Genomic DNA, 27,224 nt, shown 5'->3' with positions numbered 1-27,224 from the left:
AAGGATTTTAGATATTGCGTATGGTACAAGGCATAACAAGGTAGAAGTGATTTCGGCATTTCTCTCTTTTGAACTGCGACTGAAATGTCAACTCTTAACCCTGTACTATTCAAATTTTTTTTAATTTAAATTTTCAATTGTGAGCTGTGTTTTATACATAGTGTAAAGGAAAGTCGAGATTCTTTGTACGCGGTAATCTCGAAAACTACTGAAAGGATTTTGACGAGATTTTCTTCAATATAACTTGTATCGATAGGAGAGTGACCCTTTTCATTTAGAATTTTGATAGGGTTGCCACCTGTCTAAAAAAAACTATAAGACCCGCACCGTTCGCTGGATCACAAAAGTTGAGGTGTCAAATGAAAGTTATGGGCCACTAGAAAAGCACAAATGTTTTATTTTTTAATAGGGTTGCCACCTGTTGATAAAATTACTATATACAATCATAATAAGCGTAGGCATCAGTTTTGCACCGTCAAGGTCAAACGTAAAGACTTGGCTTCTAGATAAGGCTGATTCCGCGGTAATCGATACCGAATGAAACGAAGACAAACTTAAGAATTTGACTGTATTATTTCTAGTATGTAAGAGTAAATAAATCTAACTTTCAAGACTGAAAGCCAAAATTCCGAAATTTATCTCAAAATTAGATATTTTTTTACTTTAGGTTATACCATTTGCAATCCCATATGAGAGGTTAATTTTTTTAAAAATTTACAAGACTGATTTTCGTAGTCTATTATCTTGTTTGCATTGTTTAAGCTGTCAGTGGAGAGAACAAATCGTTAGCATTGTAACGGCGTAATTTCAAAATTTTTCGGGAAAGTACAAAATATTTTATTATATATTGAAGCAAAGCAAATTTTAATGTCACGCCCGTCACAAAATACACAAAATAGTTATTTTTGAAGGAAGACACATCTTGGACAGTGTAAAAAAGCTGACGACACTGACACTGGGGAATAGAACCGATTATGTTGGTCACGCCCGTCACATGTCACACCCGTCACAATTTAAAGTTTGACAAATTTCGATAAATTCGGCCAGGGACTGCTACCGCTACCTATCTGCTAATCTGAAATGTGTCATATATCTGTTTGTGATCCGCGATGATAAAGCTAATCATAAAGATATGTTGCTCGAGCGATGGGAAAATTTAAGCTATGCTGTCACAGATAAAAAGAAACCATTACTTCGCTTGTCAGGGCAAAAACAGTATCTAAAACGGTTTTACAGGTAACGGCCTCGGTTTGACAGGTAATAGCCTCATACTATTTTAAAATAAGGTACTTTACAATTACTAGGGCATACAATGGAGATGAAGAGCCCGATCAAAGATTACCCCGTCTTTAGGTGGCAAAATCTTGTATGTGTTCATAAAATCCGTTTTTTTTTTATAAGTAAAGATAGTTTAGTTGTCTAATAATGTGTATCTATGTATTCATGCTCAACTTGTCACACCCGTCACAAAGTCAAGTCGCACCCGTCACAGTTGAATTTGGAACAAATCTATATATAAAATTAAGTGGCAAAACTTCCTGTTCGCATACTCCTCCTAGACGGCTTGCCCGATATCAAAGAAATTTTCAGGGGTGATTGGGGTCTGTGTGGAGGGTGCACATAAGAAATTTCATGTGTGTATCTTTGCACGTTTTGCAAAAACAAAAAAAAAAATTAATTCTGTTTGGCTTTACGTGTTTTTTTTCGGATTTCTATCATTCCTAGACGGCTTGCCCGATTTCAATGAAATTTTCAGGGGTGATTGGGGTCTGTGTGGAGGGTGCACATAAGAAATTTAATGTGTGTATCTTGGCACGTTTTGCAAAAACAAAAAAAAACAAAAAATTAATTCTGTTTGGCTTTACGTGTTTTTTTCGGATTTCTATCATTCCTAGACGGCTTGCCCGATTTCAATGAAATTTTCAGGGGTGATTGGGATCTGTGTGGAGGGTGCACATAAAAGGAAATTTTCAAAAGTGATTGGGGTCTGTGTGGAGGGTGCACATAAGAAATTTAATGTGTGTATCATTGCACGTTTTGCAATTAATTCTGTTTGGCTTTACGTGTTTTTTTGGATTTTTATTCTTGTTTTGCCGCAAGATTGGCAGTCCTGCCTTTTACTAATAAATAAACAGAAACAGCTGGCGAATGTTTACAATTATTAAAAAACATTGACAACAATTTAATTTATAATCTTATAACTGGAGTCTACTATCGCACCCTTTCCTCAAACGTGTATTAATTCAATATTCAAATAACGTATATTTATATAATTTGAAAAAATCTCCCTACTATACAAATATGTACAGCAATATTAACTAACTAGCGAATACCCGGCGTGCTTCGCTGCGCCTTAAAAGTAATTTTGTTTTGTTACTCCCTCTCACAACATTTGAAAATATTAGTTAATATTGCTGTACATATTTGTATAGTAGGGAGATTTTTTCAAATTATATAAATATACGTTATTTGAATATTGAATCAATACACGTTTGAGGAAAGGGTGCGATAGTAGACTCCAGTTATTAGATTATAAATTAAATTTCCAAGAGAAAGTCGGTTCTTTACATATTTTCTAATTACCTTCGAAAATATATTAACTCAAAAAAAAATAAACAATGCTTCATAGATCGATTTTTTTTAAATCTAACTTCATAAAGTTCTTTAAAAATATTTTGTAAATGAGGCCATAAGAGCTTAGAGGAGAGTTACAACACAAAAATACATTTAAGGCGCAGCGAAGCACGCCGGGTAATTGCTAGTAATCTATAATTTGCAATAGCGGTAAGCAACTTTGGGGTAAATGGTGACAATGTTTATTTAACTATACAACGAACTATTTAAAAACATAATCAGAAGGCATAATTAGCAGAAAAACTCTGATGCAAGTGAGGAGTAGCTAATTTGGTTTGCGTACTTGTTACACCCGTCACCGTGACTAAAATTCAGATAACTCGTTCGGATTAAATTGTTTTTGAATTTTTTTTAGGGCTTGTGTATATTTCGGAAACCTATTAGAAAATACTCGTTTTAAAGAATTTTATATTACAGTTTAAGAATTAAGCCCAAAAATGTGCGTCTAAATGTCACACCCGTCACCGTGGAATGAACCATAAGCAATAATGGACTATTTTTCTGAATATAGTCACCTAAAAAAAGTAAAAATATTTTCACCGTTCGTTGGATTACAAAATGGGATATCAAATGAAAGGGCATGACCTTTGCTTGTACAAAAACTTGAATTTTTTTGAGTAGGGTTGCCACCTATTTAAAAATTACTATCTTCTATACATGGTCTAAAAGTACGTCGAGATTCTTTGAACACGCTAATCTTAAAAACTACTGAACGGATTTAGATGAGATTTCTTAAGTATAATCTATATCGATAGGAACATTATCTTTAGTACTTTATATTCCATAGGGTCCCCACCTTTCTAAAATATTATAATATCCACACTGTTCGTTGGATTACAAGAAATGAGATGTCAAATAAAAGGGCTCGGCGTTTAGATGTTCAATAATGTATTACTTTTTGAGTAGGGTTGGCACTTCTCTGCATGTGAAATAAGTTTTTATTTTTTATTTAAGTGGGGTTGTCACCTATTTAAAAGTTATGTATGTATGTATAATACGCGAGGGCGATTTTTGTTAATGACTTTAGATTTGCACAGTTCATTTAGTTAAAAAAAATTAGATATCAAATGAAAAGGCTTGGCCTTCAGATTTGCAGTAAGGTTTTATTTTTCGAAGGGGGTTGCAACCTGTGCGAAGAATTAAAAAATTGTGGGCTGTTCGTTAGATTACAAGAAATGAGGTGTCAAATGAAAGGGCTTGGCCTCCAGATCCGCAATTATATATTATTATTTTTTATTAGTAGGGTTGCAACCTGTTTAGTTGTCAATCACACCTTATTTAATATCAATACATTCATACGAGGTCGGCTAGTACATAATAAAATGAAAAGAAATTCGGGCGGTGCGTTGTGTTTGCCAAGAGCCAGGACAAGAAACGTTATTTTAAACCTCCGGATTGTCAATTGAAGCATCAACGGTGGGAAAATTACTGCGATGTTTCATTAGGAGACTCTTCACGTGTGCGCGTGACTTTAGTTATTGCCCATCGCAGCCGAGTATTTCTAACCGGACGCGTTTGTTCCCAGGTGCAGGATTTATCATACCGAATATGAAAAGAAAATCTCTCACTCATATACATGGACTGACCTAATTTCGAATTGCAAAAATTTAATTGCTAAATTATTGAAGTTAAGTTCTGATATAAATTTAGAAGAATCAAAGTTTTTTTAATGTCTAATATACTTTAGATTTAAGTATTTGAATAAAAAAATTGTCAAAACGGTTTTATAAATAAGTGTGTTTCATTTAGTGTGTAATTTTGTGAAAATGCAATAACAAAAATTTATTGATTCTAATGAGATTTTAAATATTTTCATATTTACAAAAGCTTTAATTTCAAAGATATTGAGTTTTACCAAATATGGTAAATGCATTACAAAGGGTTAATTTATTTGTTAAAATTTTTTGACATTACAGTCAGTTATAAGAGAGCTCGACTGAATTGTCACTTCTACCTTGTGGGATATGCTTTGGTATGGTAGCATGAAATGTCACACTCTGCTTAATTGTCAGGTTGTTAATATGGCGACGAAAAAGTGATAATAGAACTACCTCTATTTTGTATCATGGGTTTTATTATAGATGAAAAAAAAAACATTTAAAATTTTATTTCGAACGTGTGTGTTAGCTTTTCGAAAAAAATGCTATTACTCCCGTAGTTTTACATCGTTAACTTGACTTTTATAAGAACTGGCATGAGCCCACGGTGGGCTTTTTTATGGTATAACTATTTAATTTAAAAACGTAAGTAAAGAAATAAAGCATTCTTAGACTTGTATATATGTATGTGCATATGAATATTCAAACATTTCATTTACCTTATTAGTCAAATTAATTTTAACTTTTTGAGCAGGTGGCAATACACTTATTGATGTTGAATTTCTAAACAGGTGGCAACCTTCTTTAAAAATATTTTGGAAATGGATCGTTTTTGCCCCCTTTCTATTGACGCCCACAACGTGGTAATAATTTATTGAAATTAATTATTAACTGACTTTATTTTTGAAGCAAATCTTTGGGAAAATATCCTATATGTAAATCAAGGCTAATAGCGTGGGAATACCATATCATCGTCCATCCTATTGTGTCTTAAGCATCCATAGTATGGTGGCAGAAAACACTGCAAAAAACTGCCATACTTCACCTTAACAATCTGCAAAGATTGGCATGTCCATCCGTTATTGGATCAATAAGTAGCTCAACTGCGGCTCTAGAGTCGCTTCTGAGATGGACTCCTCTCCATATTTTTATCTATGAAACAGCAGCCACGAAGGATCTGCAACTTCGACTATCTAGCGACGGTTTACTCACAACGAATCTTCATACAGATATTCTTGGGAAGCTACCGGGGTTGGAAGTATGTATAATCTCTGATTTCATGACTTAATAGATCTTCCTTGTCGGAAATTTCAAGGTTATACTCCCCTATCGCGAAGATTGAGCACATGGGCTCCCTGCACTTGATCCCAGATATGTACAGTGGTACACAGACGGTTGAGGACAGAGCAGCTGCAGGTATTTTTGGACCTAGCACCAAACTTGCAAATTCCATTGGCAAATGGACACGGTGTTTCAAGCGAAGTTGAAATTTCAACTGCGTAAAATTAAACCTTGAAAAGGGTTTGAATTGCGCTTTTCTAGCCATCCGGGCACTTTCAAATGGGACTATGAAATCCAAGCTGGTTAGAGAAATCTTCGACACGCTGTACAGTTTGACAGGCAAAAACACGGTAACCCTGTGATCGGGATCTGAACCATTCTGTGGTCTCAGTTGGTCTTCTTCGAGAGCCATAATTACTGACTGGGTACACTCAGTACTGGGGAGGGGCGAGAAGCCAGGCTCTTCGGCTACCCTTTTAAGAAAAATAACATTACTTTAGAAAACAGAAATGACATCGGGCTACTCTGGGTACCTGACTGGTCACAACCAATAGCGATTGCACTTGCACGAATAGGTGTGATTACAGAGTCGGAATTCTGGCTCTGCCTTGAAGATGATGAAACTTCAGAGCATATTCTCTGTCACTGTCCGGCTTTTTCCAGACAAAGATTGATCTATTTCAAGGCTTTAACTCTTTGTTGTACACAACAAAGGCCCTTTCAGAATTCATTAGGGAAGCCGAAGGTATATTGGCCATTTGTTACATCTAGGAAATAACTTACTAACTAACTAAATTAAGATAAGAGACCATCTGTGCCCCAAATTTCATTTAAATAATAAAAAAAATAATTTTTATTTATTTAATATGTATACTTAATAATTTGAATTTATAATTCTTCGAAAAAATTGTTCTAATTGAAATTTGGAAGTTCTGGGGTAAAATTAAGTAAGTTTCCATAATAACTCACACGCTAGACCTTTCCTCATACACAAAATGTGTTAAACACCCACCAATTAATACTCGAATGCATTGCGTCCTTGAATTCAGGTGTAGCAAAAATAAATATGTACCTTTTCCTCTTTAGGCATAATCGAAATAATCTGTATTTGTGTACAAACGCAACAAACATTACAAATTATTTTGCCATTTTGGTAGTATAAAAGCTCACTAGGAAACTGCAAATTCCATCAGTCGTTTTGCATAGCTTCAAGAAAAAGCTATAGCTCGAAAAAGCAGTTCATTAAACATTCTAATAAATATTTTTAAATTAAGTATATTAAATTGTATACTCCACCGCTATGATGTCGCCGAATTTGTTTAAAATTTGCATTTCCCTGCTTGTTTTATGTGCCGGTTTGCAACAAATTATCGCACAGAGCAGGGTATGTGGTCCGGCCATAGATGCTGTACTGGATACTATTTGTGAAAATGGCTTTAACACAAAATTCAAAAAGTCTAGTGAGTATAAATACACAATATATACATATATATATTAAGTATGTATAAAATTTAGCAATAATCATATAATGGCTCTTATTACTAAAACGTGTGTTTAGGATTGAGCTCAAACTCATATCCTTAGTTCACAAAAATTATCTGCTTTATATACCAACATATTCACAATGAAGAGAGAAAGCAATTAAGCTGTATCGGTCTGTCCGTAATTCATTCGCCCGCCTCGTCTGTTCATGATACGAAAGTAACAGTGTGGACCTTCAAACGAAATTTGGTGTACATGTACATACATATGTACGTATGTACTAAGATTACCCATGAGGTAGGTTTGTGTTGAAAATGGACCAAACCGCTTACCTAACAGTATTTTTGAAAGTTTGGATATCGAATATACTGCGATATTTCAATAATAACTAATCCCAATTACTCTAAATCCATATATGTACATACATTTGCTCATAAAATCAGAGTAATATTTTAGTAGATCTGCCAATCTATGAAACTCTTTAAAAAGCTCTGGTATGCACTTAGTTATTGGTTTCACTAACTAAGAAGCTTACTTTTTTTGAAAACAAGCAATAACAATAGGTATATATTATGAAGAGATGCAAAAAGTCTGCGTCGCTTCGGCTTTTTTACTACAGTCTTTCCGATGTTTATGATTAAATTTAATTTTACTATTAAAAAATTTCCCAAGTAAATTTGTGTCATTTTAGTGGAATGGAAAGACCTTGACAACAATTATCCGCCTACCCGTTATGCATCCTTCCCTCTTCTAGCTGGGATTCATGGCGGCCAAGTTGACACATTGGCTAAGACTCGACGGCGCCGTGAGGGTGTATTCGACGAATGTTGCCGCAAGCCTTGTACCTACAACGAGCTCTATTCATATTGCAAATAAATTGTTACAATTTTGAAAATACGAATGTTGGCAGTAAAGGGAGAAAGCCGAATATTGTTGTTTATTTGCTTATAAAAAGAAAAATTGCTTCGGTGTTAACAAATGTTAAGAAATTTATTGTTTAAAGTATTTTTAAGTGAAATTAAATGATTGCAATTGAATTCGTTCTTCTTCTTATTTGGCTCTGTAACCGCCTAAGCGATTTGGACGAGTTCAACAAAGCACGCCAGTCGTGTCTCTTCTGTGCCAACTGGCACCAATTGGAAATACCAAGTAAAGCCAAGTCCTTCTCGGCCAGGTCTTTTCAACGCATAGGCAGCCTTCCTTTTCTTCTGTTACCAGCATCACGAACCGCTCCTCGATAGGCAATGTCAAACCTCCGAGTGTATTTCTGCCATGAAAAACAGCTTCTCATAAAAATACAATCGCCGTTCGGAGTCGGCGTAAAACTGTAAGTCCCCTCGTTTGTGTGACAACATCAAATCTGTAAGAGTACGAGAGCACCCCATTGCAAAGTGGTTGCATGCATAGGTAGCAAGCAGCGACATTCTGCATCGAATACAATAACAAGAGACAATAAAAAAATGCAGTGAGCGAAATGAGGGGAACGAGAGAAATATGTAGCAATTCCGACAAATCAACAAGCACAGGGTCGCATTTATTTTGCTATGCTTTTTTGCAAAATGTATGTATGGGTTTCGACGTTGCTAATTTTTTAGCGATGGGAAATGTTGTTTCCCATGTATTTTGTAGTTTTGTGTTTGCAAGTTATGCAATCCGTGCTACGTGCAACGGTTTTGCAAGATTTCGAGAATACCCCTATTGTGTATTTACCAGGTCGGAAGCCACACTCTGATAAGACTCAATCAATTCGTTGATGGTGTGCTTCAGTCTTTCATACAATATGCTCAACAAGACCTTATTAGGGGGATCCCGCGGTAGTTGGCGCCTATGGCAGGGTTCCCTTCCTTGTAGATTGGGCAGAGCCCACTTTAGTTCCAGTCGTTGGGCATGCGTTCATTTTACCATATTATGACCAAGAGTTGATGCATGCACCTCATCAGCTCCTCGCCGCCATACTTGAATAGCTCAGCTGGTAGGTACATATTACATGCTGAAAGTACTCAACCCATTATGGTATTTAATGCATTTAGTCTTCCTCATAAATGGTTTAAAACGCAAATGTTTCTAAGTTTTCCGCAAAAATTTTGCAATGAAAAATATGTATCAAAATTTTCAATCAAATGGTTTTGTAACCAATAACTTTTTATTGCCAAGCAAGAAGTCTCCACGTGGGAGTAATTCTGCATGAGAAATTCTCATTAAAACACCCACTCGTGTGCTTATAAATATGCAATAAATCACACATGCAGATGTACAGAAGTGCGTGCTAGCTCCGTTGTTTTATCGCCTTTCGTTGTCACCTACTCAAATAACTGTAAACACCTGAACTATTTTAGGTATAAAAGCATAAGCAGAAATTGCATTTACATCAATTGCTCGGCACAGCTTCAAAGATACATAAGTTGTGTCAATTAAATATAGTATAAATATATATTTTTTATAAATAAATCCAAGTATTATAAAATTATGATAGCTTTCGATTTGCTTAAAATTTGCGCTTTATTGTTTGTTTTATTAGCAAGTTTGCACAAAAGTACTACTCAACGAACTGTTTGTGGTCCTGCGCTGGATGCAGTGCTCAGTACACTTTGCGTTCACGGCTTCAATACGAAATTTAAGAAATCATGTGAGTAAAAACAAATTCGCATTAGGTAAAATTCGCAATAGTTTACGATGCCTAAGTTTGCAATTAATACAACTACATTGTGTTGAATTCTAGTGGAATGGAGTGACCATGGCACCAATGACCTGGTCGAGGAGCTGCCTTTCCCCTATGCAAACTCACCTTTTTTAGCCAAGATTCATGGCGGCCAAGTTGATACATTGGCTAAAACTCGTCGTCGTCGTCAGGGCGTATACGACGAATGTTGCAACAAGGGATGCACATACAACGAGATTTTATCCTATTGCAATAGATATGAAGATTTAATAAGAAACCGTAGCTTGTAATGTAATGCAAAATATATAGTTTGCAGGAATATAGCTACGCATTTTTACACATATGTATAACATTGAAAAATTCTAATGTTATACTTATAATTTTTCCTTTATAATAAAATTGTAAAACTGAGAAAACTAAAATACATATGTATATTAATTGAAAAACAATGTCATTTGAATTGAACAATTTTTTACTGTAGACCAACACGCAACCAATGATGAACTCGAAAATGGGGTTAAAAAAATTAAAGAATATTACTTACAGATTAAGAAAGTACAACTTTGGTTTTAGTTTTACTGTCAACGTCCCGCTGCTTACAGGAGCGATTCCCAAGACAGCCGGTTCTACGTACCGGAATGACTCGGGTTTTACCCGACCAAGGGCTGTTGTTTCGGCGACCTAACCCCGCTTAGATCGGCGATACCCCTCAATCATTGTTCGTCCATGGAGCAACTCCTTGCAGCCGGATTGCTCCGCATCCTTCTTCTCCGGGCGGGCGTAGAGCCCAACCCCGGACCAGAAACGTATTTCTGCTGTGTTCGCCAGAATCGACTCCATCAGAACTCCACTTCGGTTAGGTGCAACTCATGCAACGGATGGAGTCACCTAAGTACCTGCTCTGGTCTTAGGTCTCACCGGGAGTGGACCACAAGCTATGTGGCTCCCTGCTGCTCAAGCATAACGGCACAGTCAGCCTCCACGGCTACCCGCTCGCGCAACGCACCCAACACCCGAAGAGCCTGCACGGCTCCGAGAAGCTCCTCTGGGCAGCAGCAAACCTCCCAACCCCAATCGGTCAAATGCAACTCATGCCTAGGCTGGTGTCACTTCCGCCTATGCTCCGGTCCAAGAAACGAAGTTGCACAGCTACTCAACTCTATTGGGTTGCGCCGTCTACAATGTGCTCCGTAAAGATCGCGAGCGAGATAATGGTGGCGGACAAGCGTTCATCTTACACCACACAGTGCAGTATCGGCTTATCGAAGAAGACATCGACCCGAGGGACACCACCCTAGAATGTCAGGGCATATCTGTCCGGTCAGGCGATGTCGAGCTCGAAATATTCAACGTTTATATACCCCCTGTCACCTGCTGCCCGGCAGGATATCACCCTGACATAGGTGCGCTACTCAGAGGTGAAAACCGAATGGTATTAGGTGACTTAAACGCGCACCACGATCTATGGTACTCAAGCCTGGCCAATGATCGTAGGGGAAACCTTTTGGCTGAGCAGATAGACGATTCGACATTCTGCACCATGAACGACGACGCCCCCACCAGGATTATGGGTAGCTGCAGCAGCTCGCCAGACCTAATAATTGCTGGTTTGATCAATAGCATCTCATGGCGACCGATGCTAACACTAGCATCAGACCATCTACCCATAGTCATCTCGATCAATAAGCCCACCGACTTTGCTCCCGCGGACCACCGAACCTATACCAACTTTAACAAAGCTGATTGGGACGGCTTCGCGGAAGTCACCGAGAGCAGAACGCCAGTTCCGCAGGGTAGTCACTGCCGCAGCGGCTCGCTTCATCCCGTCCGGACGCATCGCGGAAGTCCGCCCAAATTTCACGGCCGAAGCAGCTGTACTAGCAAACGAGCGTGACCACCTACGCCAGGTCGACCCCGGGGACCCCCGTCTGAGGGACCTTAATTTGGAGATTCGGCAACTGGTAAATCAGCATAAGCGGAAAAAGTGGGAGGAGCACTTGAAGGCCTGTAACTTCACATCTGGTGTGAGTAAGCTCTGGTCAACCGTGAGGTCCCTGTCCAACCCAACGAAGCGTGATGACAGAGTAGAAATCTCTTTCGAAGGTCGCGCTTCGTCGGACCCGAAGAAATGCGCAGCCTACTTTAGTAGGCAATTTACACTGCACCCTTCGGTAGACAAGGCCAAACGTCGAGTGACCAGGAGGCTGCACAAGCTGCCAAAAAACAGTGCACCACTTGTTTTCACCAGCTGTGAAGTGAAGGGGGCCATCGGGAAGGCGAAAGCCTCCCAAGCCATTGGACCCGACGGAATCTGCATGCTGATGCTAAAACATTTAGAGCCTAAGGGAGTAGCTTACCTTACGGAGGTCCTCAACCTGTCCATGGCCACTCTCATCATTCCTGATGTGTGGAAATCAGGGAGAGTGGTCCCACTGCTGAAACCGGGGAAGCCCGCCAACAAAGGAGACCCTTATCGCCCGATAACGCTCCTTTCCCCGGTCGCGAAGATGCTTGAGGCCCTACTACTCCCATACTTCACTTGCCACCTGACCCCAGCTAAGCACCAGCATGGATTCCGTAAAGTGCACAGCACAACAACAGCACTTAACGCCATAAACACACAAATAACTCGTGGCCTAAATCGAAACCGCCCCTGTGAGAGAACGGTCCTAGTAGCGCTGGACTTGTCAAAGGCGTTTGACACCGTCTGTCATTCCACGCTACTAGAAGACATCGAGGCCTCCTCACTCCCACAGGGACTGAAGCGATGGTCGGCGAATTATATGAGTGGTCGACAGTCGTCAGTAATCTTCCGAGATCAAACCTCGAAACCAAGAAGGATTAAACAAGGGGTTCCACAAGGTGGTGTTCTCTTCCCCTTACTATTTAACTTCTACATCTCGAAACTTCCTCAACCACCTGAGGGAGTTTCCCTGATCTCATACGCTGACGATTGCTTGATTTTGGCGTCCGGGAATGGAATTTATGACCTCTGCTCAAAAGTGAACGACTATCTCTCCAGCCTTTCTCGCTTCTTCACTGCAAGGAGCCTAACACTCTCCCCAACGAAATCAACGGCGACCCTCTTCAGGTCAGGCTAGAGTTGGGTATACACGTCGACGGCACACAAATACCGACTGTAAACAACCCAAAAATCTTAGGAGTCACCTTCGATAGCCTGCTTTCCTTCTCCACGCACACAACCGCAATTGTCAACAAAGTACAGAGCCGGACCTTGTTGCGGCTCGCCGGCAGCACTTGGGGCAAAGACAAAGAAACGTTGCTGGCAACATACAAGGCAATTGGCCGGCGGGTTCTAAACTATGCTGCGCCAGTTTGGACGCCGGGGACTAGTTGGACGCAGTGGACGAAGCTACAGACTTGTCAGAACGTCGCACTCCGGACAGCGACTGGGTGCCTTCCGATGACGCCTGAGCACCACCTGCACAGCGAGGCCCAAGTGGTCCCCGTCAGGGAACACAACAAAATGCTCTGTAAGCAATTTCTGGTGGGGTGTCACAGAAGTGAACACCCTAACAGACTGTTGCTTCAGGAGGAGCCTCCGCCAGGCACGTCACGTAATTTATTTTTGAGTTTTACTTTATCGCTTAAATGAAATTACATAATAAAAAGTGATTTTTTTTCGATCAAAATAAAGATTATTTTATGATTTTTAGTTTTTCTATCAAAGATAACACCGTGCGACAAAAACAAAAAAAATCTAAACACACGAAAAAATTTAAATACTTACGAAACTACTCTGCAGAATAAAATTATCAATTGATAAAAAAATAACCCACTTGTAGCTAGCTTTTTTGCGGGATATCTTTAAAATATATAACTTGTAGTTAGCTACAAAAACCTAACATGAAACTAGTTGACAAGTAATGCAGCGATTGTTTTCCTTAAACGCGTTTCTATTTAAATATCCTGCACTGTGCAAACGCTTTTTCGAATTGAGGACAAATAAATAGAAGATCGAAATTTAATATTATAATTTTGAAGTTGTGTCTGACGGAGTTCGAATATGGGACCACCACAGCAGAATATGTAAACAAATATGAAATGTAATAAAATAAATAACGTAAATAAAAAACAAATAAAAAGACATTTTGTTTTTCCTATTGATATTTTATGTCCAATAGTAGTTAATTACAAGTTAGTTACATCAACCACCAGAGGTAACCACCCTTGACTATTTCGCGGCCATCGCCATAGAAATATAGTTAGCTTTCGTCAAAGAAAATATGCAGATAATAATGACTTTTAGCTCCTTCCTAATCAACTTAAAGTTAGCTTATAGTTAGGTACATTTCCTGCAGGGAATTAGCCCTAATTTTTTCACTTAAGAATAACACAGTGCAACACTCAAAAAGTGATGGGAATCAAACCAATTGCATTCATTAAAAGAGGTCAAAATATGAATAAATACCAAAGCATTTGTAAAAGTTGGTACCCATTTCCATTTTATATCGATTTGAAGTTTTGAATTTAAGGTTCAAAAATAAACAAGTACAATGTTTTTCTTTTGGTTTCGCTGACAAATTTCATACCTACATACATATATGTATGTATACATTTACACATATCGCACGTTTAATAAGTATTTCAAAATTTCAATTTATGGGAAAACGCAATCACAGTTTTATCAATTCATACATTTGGTATACAAAAATACAGATACAGATACTCATATCTTCGCCATGTTTGGGAAGTTTGGTCATCTGTTAGACTGAACATATTGTATTATTAACTGCATAATGAAATCTCGAAAAACGTAAATATTGAGTTACATCTTTATATTATTAAACGTGCGATATATATAATACAAATTTTTTCGTTGAACATTGACCAGTGCCAAAAACTCCTCCAATCCCCTCCCTTCCCGCTCCGTTAACTTTGGAAAATGTGTTTTAAATTCTACGCTCTTATTGGGAGCTTATCTCGGCAACTTCAAATTGAGATCAAAAAGAAATGGTAGTCAACTTTTTCAACTCCTTTGGTACTTTTTCAGTATTTGGTCAGCCTAATCAAATGCCGTTCGTTCGCTTGCCATCACCCCCAACTTTTTGAAATTAGGTACACAGTGTAACTATTATTAAAATACTCAAAATCAATACTAGCGTTATTTCCGACGTATAATTTTCAGAGATAGAGACGAGATCCACTAATAAAAGGAATAAGTATGAAAATACTAGGTAAAAATTTCATTTGGTGGTGTCTGAGTTTAATAAATAATCATTATATGTAAGCGGTAAAACAAAACTCAATAATAAACGGTGCTACAAAAAAGTCATGAAATACACTGGTACAAAACCTAGTGTAGGTTGTAGATATGATCGAGTACAACATGAAAGTAGGTCCCGAATATTTCCTGAACCCTCCGTTTATTTAGTGTTCATTTTTGATGCACTTATCTACCCTCTAGGAAATGTATCCAACTATAAGCTAACTTTAAGTTGATTAGGAAGGAGCTAAAAGTCACTTATTATCTGTATATTTTCTTTGACGAAAGCTAACTATATTTCTATGGCGATGACCGTGAAACAGTCAAGGGTGGTTACCTCTGCATTTGATGTAACTAACTTGAAACTAACTTCTTTTGGACATAAAATATCAATAGGAAAAACAAAATGATTTTATATTTTTTTTATATTCTTTTATTTTTATTTACTTTATTTATTTTATTACATTATATATTTGTTTACATAACCTGCTGTAGGTGGTCGCATATTCGAACTCCGTCAGAAATAACTTCAAAATGATAATATGAAATTTCGATCTTCCTTTTATTTGGCCTCAATTCGAAAAAGTATTTGCCAAGTGCAGGATATTTAAACAGAAACGCGTTTAAAGAAAACAATATCCTTCATTACACCTGAACTACTTGTCAACTAGTTTCAAGTTAGCTTTTTGTAGCTAACTACAAGTTGTATATTTAATAGAAATGCCGCAAAAAAAACTAACTAAAAGCGGGTTATTTTTTATCAATTGATAATTTTTTTCTGCAGGGCATTAACAGCGTGACTATTTTTTATCCGATTTTAAAATCCAAACACTGCTCAAAAAATCTGAACGTCCGGCACATACTCACAAATAAATTCAAGGCCGTAGTTATGCTTAAATTGCTTAAGTTCGACAATTGTATTAGGCAAGGTATCAATTTATTTGCAAATAAATGTTATTTTAGGTAAATAGATACTACATATTTGGCAACTTTAATAGAAATTTTTGAAATCAGCGATGGTCAAAGCTCAAAAAATTAAGAAAAACTAGTGAACCCGCATGGCGTTAAGACGCCCAAATCGAGTTTAATATTTTAAACAGATGGCAACACTATTCACAAACCTCAATAAACATTGCAAAGAAGAGGTCTCACATGGCGTCGGTTTTTCATTTCCTCAAAATTCAAACCACCGTGCACCGCTAAAAAGGTCGTAACTTCTAAAACCAAAACCTTAATGCACATTTAGAATGACGGTACTGATCTGACGGCCTTCACAATAAAGACCATTAAAAATAAAAATATTTATTTATAAAAATTAGCTCAAACTAATTTTTTCGGTATAATATGGGTTTATTCGAAAGTACATATATTCCCGTTAGTTATGGAACCCGATTTCATCATGTGACTGTCTTTGCAGTAGCGCATCCTGTTAACCCAGTTCTCCAAGACCTTGTTGATGGTTTCTGGCTCTATCGTAAGAAATGCCCGACATACGCCTTAAAGGCCTGAATCGTTAATAGATTGTTCGCATTATATCGGTCCTTCACGGCATGGCACAAACAAGTCTAAGGGCGTGAAATTGCGGCTCCGAGGGGCCAATTTACTTCACCGAGACAGCTGACAACACAATTAGCGAACTTTATCGCTCAAAATAAAAATCGAATAGATGGCAACCCTAACAAAAAATATTTTCTAACTAAAGTTTTATTAAAACTCTTTCTTTTGCCACTCATATTTTAATATTTCATTAAAATTGTGTAAAAGCTAAATAAATTAGGCTTTTCAAAGAGCTGGCAACCTTCTGCGAAGCATTTTCAAACTGAAATCTTTTAAAGCTCTTTCGTCTGATACTTTGATACATAATCAATTACCTGAAGAATTAAATTGAATTTAATTTTTTTATCAACCTATTTAATTTTTACCTGGCAACTCTCCTAAACAGTTCAGATATAAATCCTTCTCAAACCTATGAACGATTAAATCGCCTCTTTTAGTAATTTATTTAACTTAATAATTCATTTAAATTTAAACTTTTCAACAGCTGGCAACTCTTTTCAAACGATCAAACAAAAATTTGATGTTTAAACTGAAGATTTCTTTGCAGTCTTTCGTTTAACACCCATATTTTAATACTGCATATAACTAAATTCGGCTTTTAAAGCAGGTGGCAACATCAAAACATTTTCAAATTACTACCTTTTTAAACTCCTTTAGTCTGGACATTTTGTAAATTACCTATGTAATTTACCTGTTTAAACAGGGAAAACATTCTCAGTTAAGAAGCAAAGCTTTTAGTAACCATTTCGACTGATACCTATGGCAATTCTTTTCGAAAAGTAAAACCTCATTGCACATCTGCAACCAAGCCTTTTAATTTGACACCTCATTTTTGAAAATCGAGTGAAGGATGGGGATATGATGGTATTGATTTATAAATAATCTCAACTTGATTTTTAAAAGGTGGCCATTCTTTCCGTAAAAGTAAAAGCCTACTGCACATCTACATATCAAGCCCTTTAATTTGATACCTCATTTTTGAAAATCAAATGATTGGTTCAGATCTGATGATTTTAAACAGGTGGCACCCTCTTCCAACACCTCAAAATTATTTTGTGTGTTTAAACTAAAGTCTTCTTAATATTCTTTCGTTTCACATCATTATTTTGACATTTCATATAACTTCTGGATAAGTTAATTAAATTCGACATTGCAAGAAGGTGGCAACCCTCTTCAAAATATTTTCAAACGGCCACCTTCTGAAGCCACTTTCGTTATGCGCCCATATGTTGAAACATATTTCTCATAATTAATTTTCTTAATTCAAATTGAATTTAATTTTTAAACAGGTGGCAACCCTCCTAAAGTTAAGTTAAGAAACAAATATTTTGAAACCCCTTTCCACTGATACCCATTTTGTAATAATTGATTTTTTTAGATAATTTGAATGAAATTTTTTAAAAGGTGGAAACTCTTTTCAAAAAAGTAAAACCTTATTGCATATCTGCAGTCGAAGAGTTTTAATTTGACACCTTATTTTGGAAAATCAAACGAACGGTGCTGTTATAACGGCATTGCTTATTATATAGTTTATATTCAATTGATCTACAGGTGGCAACTCCTTTCGAAAAAATAAAACCAGTCTACAGGCCAAGTGCTTTAATTTGACACCCCATTTTTGAAAATCGAACGAACGGTGCAGATCTTTTATGCGGAAAAAAATGCCTTCGCGTATTATTTTGAACTTATTTTTTTAAATAGTGGCAACTCTTTTCGAAAAAGTTAAGCCTTATTGCACACCTAAAGTCAGAGCCCTTTGTTTTGACACCTCAGTTTTGAAAATCGAACGAACGGTGTGGATCTGTTGGCACTGATTATTAAATTATTTTAATGCAGTTTTAATCAGGTGGCAACTCTTTTCGAAAAAGTAAAACCTTATTGCACATCTACAGATGAAGAGCTTTAATTTGACACCCCATTTTTGAAAATCGGGCGAACGGTACAGATCTTTCATGCTGCACAAAAAATCCCATCGCGTATCTATATCTATATATTTCGAAATTTAAGGACGCTAATTTATTCAAAATTGATACTAAATACAATCCCTTGAAAAGAATTAACATTGCTTGGAATTTTGGAAAATGGGCGTGATATCGCCCACATATGACTATATAAGTTTATCTCATTATGTCTAACTGAACATTCTATCGAAGATGTTTAAAACAGGGGTAAAACCACCCCGGCTTACCATGTAGCTATAGTTTTCGGAAAGGTGAAAAACATATATTTAATACTTGCGCCTGGTATTTAGTGTTCGGCTCCGCCCGAACTTTGACTTTTTTACTTGTTTTTATATAACTCCTATCTATGTATGTTAAAGTAAAATTTTGTGATGTTCATGACAGGTTTGAAGCCTTCGGAATAGCCGACAACAGCATTGTCCTGACTTGTTTTCCTATTTAACTATTTTTTTTATAATTAAATTTTCCTTTAACTTTTAGATTTTATTGCTATCAAAAAAAAAAAAAATTATGAAATTATTTATGAAAATAATTTCAATTATTTAAATTTATTAAAATTTGAATTCATAAAAATAAGCCATTATAAATTACATTACTCAAAATGGTTCCTCAAAATATTCGTGGGAGTTCCCTGCTACAAAGTATATATACAAATAGGCTCAACAAAGTAAAAGTGTTAATTAATATTCGACTAACATTGTATTTTTCTGATGAAAATACAGGGTGAGCCAAATAAGACCAACCTAGCTACCTACCGCAGCAGGTACACAGTTTGCCTAGCAGAGTGCGCAGTCGCTCCATCTTGTTGGAACCACAAATTAGGATGCAGCTCTGCCGTTGGCCGCAAAAAGTTGTCAATCATTGTTCTGTAAAAAGCCCCAGAAACCGTTTCTGGCGTTTCATCCTCATTCTCGAAGAAATATGGGCCCATAACTTGTTCGGCCAAACAACGCACCAAAAAGTGCATTTGGATGGGTGTAACTGGTGGTGGTGTGTGGTATGGATTTTCAGAGCCCCACAATCTATAGTTTTTGCTTTTTTTGCGCTTCATCCGACACCAAGTCATTACCTAGAAATTTGTCTGGCTAAATGTGTAAAACGAATAGTCGATGTTGGTGGTCTTGCTGTAAGTATCTATTATGATTTTCCAAGAGATTAACTATAACATCCAGAAAGAAAATAACAATAATATTAAAAAAGAAAGAAGTTATATGTGTTTAACATTCGTAGGTCTTATCTAAGTCAAAGTAAAATATCCATTCTTCGAAACCACCCGGTGTGAAAAAACTGTAATTGAAAATACATAAATCTCGGCAGTAAAAACACACGTTAGATCAAACCGACATATACAGACATGTACATTAGGGCGGGTCAAATTTTGTATCTACTTTGTTTCGCCGACTGGCGTATTCTACTGGCAATTCTGAACAAAAAATTTCATGGAAACATAGCTCTAAGATTAGTTTCCTTATTTTTAATTTAAGCTGTTATTCCATAACCAATTTCCTTTTTTAACCGACTTCAATTCAAATCAATTGATGACATAAATAATATATATTACAAAGTAGGTATCGAACTTAAGTAGCGTAAGAAAGATTAATTTTCAAAACATTTCTGAAGAGGGTTGTCAACTGTATACAAATTTTAATTCAATTAAATTGATAAGGTAAATGAAATGTTGAAATATAGGTGTCGAAATAAAGTGCTTTAGAAAGCTTAGTTTGGAAAATATTCCTGAAGAGGGTTGCAACCTGTTTGAAGAATTTAAATCAATTCATATGATAAGATAAATGAAATATTATGACACGGGTGCCAAAACAAAGTGTTTTAAGAAAGCTTAATTTCTAAATATTTTTTTAAGAAGTTTATCACCTGTTGGACAAATTTAATTAAATTAGATCTAATATGTATGTATGTTAATTTTAAATGTATATGTATATCTGCATCTGCCCTTTAAACGCAAATTTTGTTCCGAAAAAGTGTGAGTGAAGGGCACTTGAAATACTTAAGAAAACGGTACTAAATTGATAACATATATATGCAATATTACAAGTTTGAAATGAAGCGAAAGGTACTTAAGGAATCTTTGAATATGAAACATTTTTCAATAGTGATATCAGCAACCTAAAAAAATCGATATACATAAATTTTCTTCTAAAAAAATTTTTAGCAAATATAAAAAAGAAATTGGTTAGGAATCAATAAATAAAATTAAAAATAAGGAGGCTCGAAATCTATTTTAAAGCTATACTTCCATGGATTTTTTGTTCATAATTAGCAGTAGAATACTTCAGTCGCCGAAACAAAGTCGGTTATATTTTCTAAGAACAAATTGACCCGCCCTAATGTACATACATATCGTCGTTTAAAGTACAAAACCGCGTAACTGACATTGGCTGCCAAATATTAGATTTGCTCACACAAGCTCTTGGCTCAATGCTTATCCATTCGTCCTGAAATATACTAGTCAGAAATGCGATTGCTTTAGAAAGAAAGAGAACCATTTTGAAATATGACTGTTTTTACTCTCTATAAAATAATGTATGCAACCTCACATACGCAGTTTTGTTGATGCGCGGTTTTGCATTTTGTTGATACGCGGTTTTGTACTTTGAACCACGATATGCATGTCTGAATGTATGCATGTGTCGAATAAACCAATATAGATTTGTGTTCATCCCCTACGTGCTAAATATGCAACTTATTAATGCATAAGCGCATATATGTATGTAAATACAAAAAGATATTTATATATTCCTTTACTACCCCAATTGCTTTAGAAACTGAAAACAGAGAAAGTCGGATAAAGCGTCATACCATACATTTTTGCTTTTGTTTATGGTTATTATAGTACCTTGCATATTCGCCAGTATAAAAGCACTCTAAGAAACTGCAAATTCCAACAGTAATTTTGCACAGCTTCCACAATAAGTTGCCTCCAACAGAACCGGAGCTCAATAGACTTCCTTATTAATCATAAATTTTACAAATTAACTACAATGTTGCTGAATCTTTTCAAAATCTGCGCTTCGCTGCTTCTTTCATTTGCATTTTTGCAGCAAATTAGTGCCCAAAGAACAGTCTGTGGGCCAGCAATAGATGCTGTACTAGACACTATTTGCGAAAATGGTTTCAATACAAAATTTAAGAAGTCATGTAAGTACAGGCACTTGCATATAAAATACAATTTGCAGCAATCAAATTTAATTTTTCTTTTTTATTTACATATGTATAAAAATATAAAATTATGAAATTTTAGTGGAATGGGACAACCTTGGCCACGCTGAGCTTGAAGATGAACTTCCCTCACGCTATGCGGCGTCCTTTCCCTACCTAGCTAAGATTCATGGCGGCCAAGTTGACACATTGGCTAAGACTCGTCGCCGTCGTGAGGGTGTATACGACGAATGTTGCCGCAAAAGTTGTACCTACAATGAGTTATATTCGTATTGCAAATAAATTTTTCTGTTAGATCTGTAGGATTCAACGGATTGCCGACGAAGAACAATTCCAGTTTCGCTGAAGAAAATTTTAATTACAGGCACTTATATCGTTTAACTGCGAGAGATAATTTTTTGGAAGTTTTCTTGTTATGTATAAAAAAATTAAGCAAGATTTTTCTATTAAATATAGTCGTATTCTTAACTTATATGGTGAAATATCAGCTGCATATTTCATGGATTCATGCGTAAAATAAATGGAATTTTATTTTCTTAGTGAGCATTTACTCGAGATAATTAAATGTATGTATATAAATATGTACATTAAAAAATAAAACAAAAAATTTTTATCTGATAGCGGTCGCCTCTCGGCGAACCTCCGAGTGTATTTTGCCATGAAGAAAAGCTTCTCATAAAAATACAAGCACCGTTCCGAGTCGGCGTAAAAATGTACGCCCCTCCAATGATGGACGAAAATTTCATATGAATTTTCTTCTATCAAAATTTCTTAGATCAGTCTACAGCTCTCAAGAAACAAATGCTCGTATCAAGGCGAATTCATTTAAGGTGGTATCGATAAACAAATATCTACAAAAATCACTTGTATATTGGTTTTGCTTTTAGTAGACCATTGTCGAATTTCAGCTATTCTTCCCTTAAGGAAAACGGACGACAGAAAATACAATCGCTCTCACGGTTTCACTCACTCACTAGTGAAATACAAAATTTTGACAATCACACACTATTCACAGCTGCTGAAACAACAGCCTTGGCTCGTATATTTCTTTCTTCAAGAAAATTTATGGCGAAAGCAACGTAATTTTCAAGCAACAGAAATAATGAAAAAGATTTCTTTTGATTCTCCTTGAGAGCTTCAAACAGCCCTTTAACTGGTAAAAAAGGTATGAAAAAACCAGGCGCACACCGGGGTTTTTTCACCTTTTTTTATCTGCAAAACATGAAAGGATGTTTTCCCCCTATTTCAAACGTTTGCGATAATATGCTCAATTAGACTTTGGGCCGTTTTCTAAAATTCCTGTTAAAGATAACCCGCGCGTTGACTACCTGTCAAATCTGTCACTAACATGCTTATAACAGGCAATCGATAAAAAGTCGATAAAGCAGACCGGCCGTCAATTTTTAGCAGGCAGTCGAGAAACCGGGCCTTAGGGAAATAATATAACCGAATTTGGCAGAAATCGATAAAGCGCTAAACGGGTTGCACTTATGTATGTTGCCATAAGTAGGCGGAGCTACGTCAATTTTCCAATTCCCTATTTCAAAAATTTCATCATACTGATTTTTGAACTGATTTTGTTAGATATTATTAAATCGGTGAGCGAAATACACATGTAGTCAAAAGTGGGCGGTGCCATGCCTATTATCCAGAACTGTGCAAAAATGTCATTTACTGCCAAAGTAGTTTTATTATATGGGAGGTAGGAGTTGTTAAAAGGTTTGGTATTTTCACCCTAAGCAATGTTCGTAGGGATTGGTGAAGCGGCTACGGAGTTACAGCAATTCTTCATAAGTGGGCGGTGCCACGCCATTTTCCAAAAATTTCGTAACTTCATAATCTTTATTTTATGCCCAAATTCTACTTCGAATACATATGTACTACTTTTCAACAATTCGTATCCAGTATAAAAATATCGGCGAATATACTTAGTATGGAAGAGAATTTATGTAGGAAATCTAATTAAAAGCTCGAAATTTATACGAGTTTGTTTATGTTAATATTGCTCAAAGTTTGAAGCTTCGATTTATACGGTTTTTGTTAAAGAAAACACATAAAAAATATTTCAAATTAAACAATAATAAAATTAATTATCAAAATGTGGGTGTCGTATATTTATGATAAGCACTATATTTACATAAGGGCATGAACAAAAGGCCTGAGAGTACTGTTTATTGCAAAAAACTGAGTCGCGCAACTAGTTTTGGCTATTTTTAGAAAAGCAGGAAACCTCTATGTCCACTTTTCTTTTCTGGTCACAAAAGAACTTGCTAATGCATAGGCACATGTTGCTTTTTCTTCAGACTTTTCTAGTACTCATGCTATCTGTACTAAGATTAAAATTCCATGGTTCTTTCCCTTGCTGCTCTCGCTCTCTTACCAGCTTCAAATATAGTATCCAAGCAATGTTACCACGACTAAATTTTTTTTTTCTACCAAGACCAACCAAAACCTACCAAAACTTTTTGAATATTTTTAAGTTGTTTATCCAATGCCAAGTTTATTAAAAATGTAGATAACATAACATTACGTAAAACTAAAACACAGCTAGTACAACAAAAACCAATTAACTACGTATAACAGTTCATTTACTATACAGACTTACACACATGTTTGTCTCTTTACACATACATATTATTGTTTTATTATTATTATTATTATCACTATTATTAGAAGATATATTGTGCTTAACCCTATTTTTAATCACTTCAACCTTAGGCTATTTAAGGAGTTATGTACTTTGGAGGGCGCCATGTTTCAAATTTTGGATGAAGAAGACAATCGTTCCCTAAGGTGTATCAGTCTGATATTTATGATACGTGGGCAGTCCAGCTCGCAAAGGCTATGGACCATGCAAGCGCTTTTAGGCTCCAGGTTTTGGAGACAGTCAGCCCTTTAGCTGCCTTCAAACCCTTCATGTCCCGGAACCCACCGCAGAATTACTCTATTGTGGGCCTCCAAGTGGTTCAAGAGATGCCGTTTTAAAAGAATCTAAGACCTTTAACATGTCTGACTATCTGATATTATAATTATTTTGGTCCCATTTGCCCTTCTACGCAGACCTCGACTGTGAAGACTTCAGGCTGAAATATAGTTGGGTATGTGCAAATTAGCAGACTTTTGCTGAATCTTGTTCCATCTTTGATTCGTCGGTATACCATACTTGGGACCCTTCGTCAATCATAGTTGTTATCAGTTCACAGCAGTCCTTTTCAGGAATTCTGGTACCTTGTAGGGTCAGAACCTGCCTTGAGAATGACCCAGAAGGTCTCCAACTTTCTTGCTGATTATATTTGGCAGTTGTAGAGCGCTTCAGCAGGCCTCTTTTTCAAACAGAATAGACAAAGGAGGAATGTCTGTAATGATATAAAGGGCATTCGTTGGACCGATTGGCGCAGCTTGCTCAAAGTGGCATCCGCCTTTACTTGCTTAGCTTTTGGCCATCAGGCCAGTGCCACATATGTGACAACGGCTCTTACTACCATATTGAAAGACCAATATGTTAGTTTTGGTGATATTCCCCAAGTCTTACCACGAAGTATCTGTCTCAGGTGGACTTCAGTGAGTTTACTGACCAGCCCTTTTCAACACAGCAGTCTTCAGGACATACATATATGTACATACATATTTAGTTTATAGTTGAGTTAACTTGAATCTAAGTTGTAGGCACATAAAGTATATACCTTGGATGTACATATTTTATATTGTCAATATTGTACTTACTTTTAGATTTTCGCGGTTGCCGTTATTCGAAGGCACCGGTGAAATATTCGTGCAAACAATATTTCTAAAATATTTGGATATACATATTTTATATTTTTCGCAAATAACTATTATTGTCACGGAATCTACCAAAATTCAATCTAGCCTACCAACCTACCAGTTTTGGTAGGAAAAGCCCATGTTTGGCAACACTGAATCCAAGGCTTCCCGCTCTCACCGCGAATAAGCTGAATACGTACAACCTATACTCGGACATATTTTGCTACACATACATGCAAATGCACATATGTGTTTATGAAGCGCCGCTAATCTTTCACAATAATATATTCCCATACCCACTTCTGCGCTCATAAATATGCAACATACTTATTTCACATTCATGTTTACTTTGCAGGCAGAAAACTGTGAAACTAATTAAATTGACAGATGCTAACACGTGTAGGCATCAAAATAATCCAGCGCTTGAACTGTTTTCGAAAACTTTGTGGTATAAAAGCGGAGTCAGAAACTGCAAATTTCAGCAGTTGCTTTTCCAATCCCCTAAGATTAATTTGCGTTACAAAATAATTGAGAATATACATACATACGAAATAATCTTAAAATAATGCCGCTAAGTTTATTTAAAATCTGCGCTTTGTTGCTTGTTTTAGCAGCAAGTTTGCAACAAATAACTGCTCGACGAACCGTATGCGGCCCCGCTTTGGATGCGGTACTCAGCACACTTTGTGTGCATGGATTCAATACGAAATTTAAAAAATCTCGTGAGTACTATTAAATAATGCATATTTTCAAGGTTTGTGTATCTCATTTCCATAAAAAGTACTAAAAAATAAGAAATAAAAACCAATCCAATTACAGTAGAATGGGATGAACATGGCGCCAATGAGCTGATAGAGGAGTTGCCATTTCCCTATGCGAATTCACCTTTCTTAGGAAAGATTCATGGCGGCCAAGTTGACACGCTAGCCAAGACACGTCGTCGCCGTCAAGGAGTGTATGATGAATGTTGCAACAAAGGATGCAGCTACAACGAGATTTTATCCTATTGCAATCAGTATGAAAATCTAAGAGGCGATGATTGGTAAAGTTCTCGTAGCTCGGTAATTTTTTATTCATATTACTTTAAGAACAAACTTTTCCATTTTAGTAAGATAGTCAGTTGAGAATGTAATATTGATTATTAAAATGTAACCAACTATATAATAAAGTTTGAGAAGAAAACACTTAACACATAAAATTTACTTTCTATCGAGATATATTAATAGCCTTATTCATAAAAATTAAAGTAGCTTTAATAATTTTTTTAGAAATTGAAAAATTTATGAAAACATTAATTTATAAAACTGTTTGAACATACGATATTTTTTATGAATAAGACCATACCTAAGTGCTTGCAATTTTTATTTATAAAAATTATTTGGCCAATATATTTTTGCGGTCTGGCAAAGTATTTTATATTTACATTTCCATTTAGAATATTGTTCTAGCTTAAAAATATTCACCAGGCTACGTGGATGCCCCGGACCGCAAAACTAAAAACAAAATCGACGAAGTTGTGATCGAAAGCACTTTCTCAGCAGTGTTGCCGTTGTGCGACTAAAGGGGCAATTTGGCCCTTTTTAAGTGCCAATACCCTTTGACCCCAAAAATTGGTATATAGATAGTTGTAAGAGAAGAGATAAAAAGTAACTTTTTAAATTTTTTTTTTTACTAATTACTGTGCAAAATTCATATATAAAACTTAAAATATAAAAACTGTTCATGTAGTTGTTGGTCCTGCGGCTAGACAGACGTTTCAAGTGTGGCTTTTGATTTCCACACCGTGGATATCTTATCTGTAGAACGTGGTGCTCATTTTCTTCATACAAAAATTAATTGTCGAACATACTTTGTTTGGAAGAACCTGCGTTAAAAAAAAATTCCCA

At 36.3% G+C, this 27,224-nt stretch overlaps 4 protein-coding genes across 4 annotated transcripts in view; all 4 read left to right on the top strand.

The window, feature by feature from the left end:
- LOC118746170 overlaps nucleotides 1-27,224 on the top strand; it is a gene marked incomplete in the record, with an annotated part of 421,140 nt that overhangs the window by 34,627 nt on the left and 359,289 nt on the right.
- LOC118746172 (probable insulin-like peptide 3) lies at nucleotides 9,370-10,081 on the top strand. Its single transcript, XM_036479975.1, has 2 exons — nucleotides 9,370-9,621; nucleotides 9,715-10,081. The coding sequence occupies exons 1-2, from the start codon at nucleotides 9,462-9,464 to the stop codon at nucleotides 9,942-9,944; spliced, it is 390 nt and encodes a 129-aa protein (XP_036335868.1). The 5' UTR covers nucleotides 9,370-9,461; the 3' UTR covers nucleotides 9,945-10,081.
- On the top strand, nucleotides 21,319-21,924 carry LOC118746175 (LIRP-like). Its single transcript, XM_036479979.1, has 2 exons — nucleotides 21,319-21,555; nucleotides 21,659-21,924. The coding sequence occupies exons 1-2, from the start codon at nucleotides 21,399-21,401 to the stop codon at nucleotides 21,856-21,858; spliced, it is 357 nt and encodes a 118-aa protein (XP_036335872.1). The 5' UTR covers nucleotides 21,319-21,398; the 3' UTR covers nucleotides 21,859-21,924.
- On the top strand, nucleotides 25,706-26,516 carry LOC118746173 (probable insulin-like peptide 3). Its single transcript, XM_036479976.1, has 2 exons — nucleotides 25,706-26,060; nucleotides 26,158-26,516. Exons 1-2 carry the CDS (start codon nucleotides 25,904-25,906, stop codon nucleotides 26,382-26,384), a joined length of 384 nt encoding a protein of 127 aa, XP_036335869.1. The 5' UTR covers nucleotides 25,706-25,903; the 3' UTR covers nucleotides 26,385-26,516.

This window comes from Rhagoletis pomonella, unplaced genomic scaffold (assembly GCF_013731165.1).
Source record: "Rhagoletis pomonella isolate Grant_MI unplaced genomic scaffold, Rhpom_1.0 Rhpom_scaffold_00010, whole genome shotgun sequence".
NCBI classification, from domain to species: Eukaryota; Metazoa; Arthropoda; class Insecta; order Diptera; family Tephritidae; genus Rhagoletis; species Rhagoletis pomonella.
This window is presented reverse-complemented; position numbering and strand designations above follow the sequence as displayed.